This window comes from Poecilia reticulata, linkage group LG1, assembly GCF_000633615.1.
Source record: "Poecilia reticulata strain Guanapo linkage group LG1, Guppy_female_1.0+MT, whole genome shotgun sequence".
NCBI lineage: Eukaryota > Metazoa > Chordata > Actinopteri > Cyprinodontiformes > Poeciliidae > Poecilia > Poecilia reticulata.
In genome coordinates, this window is record NC_024331.1 from 23,313,605 (window position 1) to 23,318,360 (window position 4,756).

General features: G+C 36.7%; 1 protein-coding gene across 1 annotated transcript; it reads left to right on the forward strand.

The window, feature by feature from the left end:
• Window positions 1-346: 346 nt before the first annotated feature.
• LOC103468475 (tetraspanin-1-like) lies at window positions 347-3,872 on the forward strand. Its single transcript, XM_008415589.2, has 8 exons — window positions 347-437; window positions 1,609-1,680; window positions 2,079-2,294; window positions 2,432-2,506; window positions 2,621-2,728; window positions 2,838-2,969; window positions 3,072-3,164; window positions 3,304-3,872. The coding sequence occupies exons 2-8, from the start codon at window positions 1,624-1,626 to the stop codon at window positions 3,355-3,357; spliced, it is 735 nt and encodes a 244-aa protein (XP_008413811.1). The 5' UTR covers window positions 347-437; window positions 1,609-1,623; the 3' UTR covers window positions 3,358-3,872.
• Window positions 3,873-4,756: the final 884 nt, after the last annotated feature.

Below are 4,756 nucleotides of genomic sequence, written 5' to 3' on the forward strand. Positions count from 1 at the left end.
CGTGAAATAAAACAATCAATCGAGCCCTTCATTTATTACCAAATGTTTCCATGACGTATCCACATCACTAATTAACTTCTGATAAAACAAGTTGTCAAGTCATATGACTTTTTCCTAAAGGGTCTCTAGTTTTCATTCATTGGAGTTTATGTCAACATTAAGTTTTAAGTCGAAATCAAGTTGTCTTAAATGTTAGAGTTGCTCAACATGCTGTTTGAAGTTAGTTTGATCATAAAAGCATATTGAGGATGGACTTTGGTCCATCCTCAATCTTTGTCATCCTATCAGATTAAAAACATTTCCTGATGACATATAGGGCACGAACTCCAGCTTACGTGTGTCCGTGTGAACGATAAAAGGACGACCACAAGCCTCGCTGAGTACACACTCCTGAAGTATCAGACCTCAACGGACACACAGTCATCTCAGCAGTACAGGTACGATCTTATGCTTTATTGCACCTTTTGCCAAAATACTTATCTGGGCAGAACCTGGACAGATTTGACATTTTTAAGAAAATGTAGGTACATTTTTGTCTAAAAAGTCAAAGAAGTGAAGAATTCTACCAATATTTTAGCCGTAGCCAATATTTTGTCCCATAGTTTGATCATTTGATGCAAGATTGTGCTTTTCAGTCGTAGTTGTTCTTTTTATTATTTTCTCTCTTTTTTTTATGCTATTTAGTCCCAACCAACTGAAGATCCAAAGTCCAATGCTGTTCTCTTAATAGAAAACACAAGAAAAAAAACAAGAGAATTATCAAACTTTTACATTTATGTTAAAAAGAAATGATAATAATATAGTATGTACACTGGATAAAACTGTCCTCTTGTCTCCACTGAAGGCAGTCAGGCAAGCTTTGGTTTTCCTGCTGTCACCTGAGCATTTTATTGCCTGTTTTGATAAGGAAGGGCAAAAAAAAAAAAAACTACAACAACCATAAAACTAAGCTCAACCGGGAATAGGCAGAGGAATAAATTGGGCAATGTTAGGTTCAAAGGTGAATGTGCGTTTTTCTTTTTATGGTGCTTTTGTTCCGGGAAGATATCAAAGCTTTTTTTGTTAGAACAAAGTGCCATTTAGACCCATAAACCCTTGGAAACAGTTAATTAGACAAAGTTAATGTCAGTCATCAACTCTGAGAAATCATGGCAACGCTTTCTACACTGAAGAGAAAATGAGCCGTCACCTTTATATGCTTCCATAAATTACACTGGCACACTAGGAAGTTATATATGCAATATGGAGAATGTGTTTAGACATAAAGGGCTGCAGGTAAATTTTACATGCTGTGGTAAATCCAGGCTTAACGTGCACCATTTACAGTCAAGTGACTTAAAATAAAGCATTGATTATTCAGCTTAATGCTTAAACCGAAACCGTGCCCCATGCGAGAAGGAAAAACTTGCAATATTTAAAGAAGATTAGAACACCCCTCTCTGTTTTTTTGTAGTTTGTCGGGATTAATGTTTGACAGAGTGTAATCCTATTTGACGCTTTCTGTTTCCACCTGTGCCTCACTCTGTTCATTTCAAGTAAAAATATATATATATCTGTTCTGTTCATACTAATCTTTTTTTGTTTTTGTTTTCCTCTTCTTTTCACCAGCCAAAATCAGCCAAGATGTGTTGCAAAGGTTTCCTTAAAGTCATGATGTTCATCTTCAACGGTGGCATCTTTGTAAGTTGGGAAAAGAGAAAATTCTTACTTCTTTTCTGTGAAACTTCTTCTCTTGTGTAAACTGTAGCGAATGACACCAACACTATTATACAGCATCATTTTACCATCGTTTTCGTATTTCATCCTGTGGAAGATATTCATCGTAATCTGATCTGGTTGAGAAGTTAAAAATGTGCTTTTCCACAAAATGAGGTGGTATGCTGAAGAGAAAACATGACAAATCCTGCCATTAAAATCCTCAAACAAATACCACATTTGATAAGAATAATTATTGAGTAATAATTTAAAATAGTTTGTTTTTCCCAGCATGTCCAGGAGGATGATCATCATTTACATGTTCTCTCACTGTTTGCTTGTTTCTGCTCCTCTAATGCTCTTGCTTCTCTTTGCTCGTTCAGTTGGCAGGTGCGGCCATTTTGGGAGTTGGTATATGGGTGACGGTGGACAGCGACTCTTTGATGAGTTTGGTGGAGAAAGTGGTCAAGTTGCCAGATGAGATCTTCAAGCTGAACTATATAGGCTATATGCTGATCGGAGTGGGCGCCGTGCTTGTGATCATTGGCTTTCTGGGATGCTGCGGCGCCATCAGAGAGAGCAAGTGTATGCTGCTGACGGTGGGTAATCCTTACTGTTATCACACTAACATAGAATTTAAATGTAACTGCTGTAAAGAAAAAGATTTATAATATGTAAAACAAATCATATTCGCTAATTTCTCTAAAACATGTTATATTGTTTGCCCCCCTTTTAGTTCTTCAGTCTTGTGCTGATCATCTTCATCGTGGAGGTTGCAGGGGGTGTGGTGCTGTTCGTCTTCAACGACGAGGTAAGAGATTGTGGAACGTAAACCAGGACGTTCCTGGTCTTACGTTTTACAGATCAGATCTTTTTTTTTAAAGCAAATAACAACAATGTGTTACTTTTTATCTTTCATTCTCAGGTTGATGAAATCTTCAACAATTTAGAGAATGACGTAAGGACAGACATTCAAGCACACTATGGACAAGATACAGAAATAACCGAAATCTGGGATTCAACCATGGAGCAGGTACTGAATTTATTCCTTTAATCAGCCATGTATTTATTATGGTAAAATATGTTCCACTGAGGCAATGAAGGAGATGTGTAATTTTTTTAAATTTTTTATGTATCTTCAGTTTCGTTGCTGTGGTTACAAGAACTACACAGATTTTTATGGCTCCCCTTTTAACATCAATGGAGGAGATATTTACCCCCCACCATGCTGTTCTGGCAAATCACCATGCATTGCACCTGCTGCAAAACTCTTGGTATGAGACCAACTCATTTCTGTTTCAGCTTCTTATTCAAATACAAAGGAGATCTACCTCTCAGGTCTGTTCCTCATGTGAAACCCAATGTTTCCCTTTCAGAACATTAAAGGTTGCTTTGTTAAGCTGGTGGACCTGTTGGAGGAAAACTCTGTGATAATTGCTGGTGTAGCTATAGGAGTAGCTGCCCTTGAGGTACAGTATTACAGTATTTAATTTGATTAATGTGTGACTATTTTTTTTTATTCTAAATGTACCGAGTAGAGATTTTTAAAAAAATGTTTGGAATGCTACTGAATTTGATCAACCAATAATGAATTTTCTTTGTTTACAGATCGCTGCCATGGTGGTTTCCATGGTTCTCTACTGCAATGCTGGCAAAAAGTGAAAGTGATTCGCCCTGGGGATGATAAAAAAAAAAAGATGATGGAATTGGTTGCAATAAAAAAAGCACATTTTATGTAAAAAGTTTTCCTGATATTTAATTCAAGCAGGTTGATTCAAACATGAACAGATGACACTCTTTTTGCAGTGTCATCACTCTTTACGAGCACTAAAATATGGAAGGAATACTAATATGTTGTGCATTTTTAAAACCGTTGGTTAATATTTATAATGCAATTTACTTAAAGTTTTAGGAAGTCTTAACCTGCACTGACGTTGTTTGTGCTGATGTATTCCACATTGAGATGTAATGATGCACACTGAGGTGACTTCTGTTGAGCTTTTATGTCTTCTTTATGTTACTCACATTTATGGCAATAATAGAATGCATTTATTTTGTATTTTTTTTAATTATGTAGGGATGGCGAATGAAACTGTCTTGTTTGAGAAATGTGATTTCTTTTGTCTTTGTAACATGTTTGTGCAGTTTTGTGCAATAAACATGAAGAACAGAACACATTCGTTGAGAAAGTTGTGATTTCTGAGGTTGTTAATAAGATGTCTTCCAGCTGCTGCACATGTCTGATTTTGCACAATTTGCAATGATTTTGCAATAATTTTGCAGATAAGAGGCCGACCTCTTGCTAAAGTTTCACATAAATTCTCTTGCTACCAGTATGATTTTTATATTCAAGATTTTAGGATTTTAGTGAGGCACTGGGACCATTCTTTTTGACTTGTGACTCTACATCCATGTTTGAATTTATTGTGGATCTTCTCCAATCCACACCTGGTTAAAATTATACAGATAGGCTACCATACATTTCCACCAGGGCTGCCCAATATGCGGCAAATTATTCATTATGGACGGTGTTGTTCCAGTTCACGTATCGAGACCCGGTTCTAAATTCAGTTCACCCAGGTTAAAAGAGTTAGATTTTCTGAACTAGTTTCCCAGCTCCAATAGTTCTCCTCCAGGAGTTTGATCCATCTGTAAAGCTTTCTTGCTTATGCTTAATCAGAAACTATCTAAAAAGGGTTTATATCAAGGACATTTTAGAAGCTTAATATCAGCCTGCTTTGGAAGGAAAAAAAATGGCCAGGATGTGTGAAAGCAGCTGTGAGATGATGGGACTCTGGTGTCACTGAACTGAGTTTAACATGAGGAGATGTCAGATGAAAAGCAACTGCTCCAAAAACAATGTTTTCCAAAATATATGAAACTTGCAGATTTCCAAAAGGGCATGGCAAATGTCTTTTGCAAACAAAAAAAAATATATATATATATAACTCCAAGTAAATCMAACTTCTGTGAAATCAATCTGTCCACTTAGGAAGCAACACAACGGGGACCCTCGTCGGGTCAAGCAGTGTTGCTTCCTAAGTGGACAGATTGATTTCAC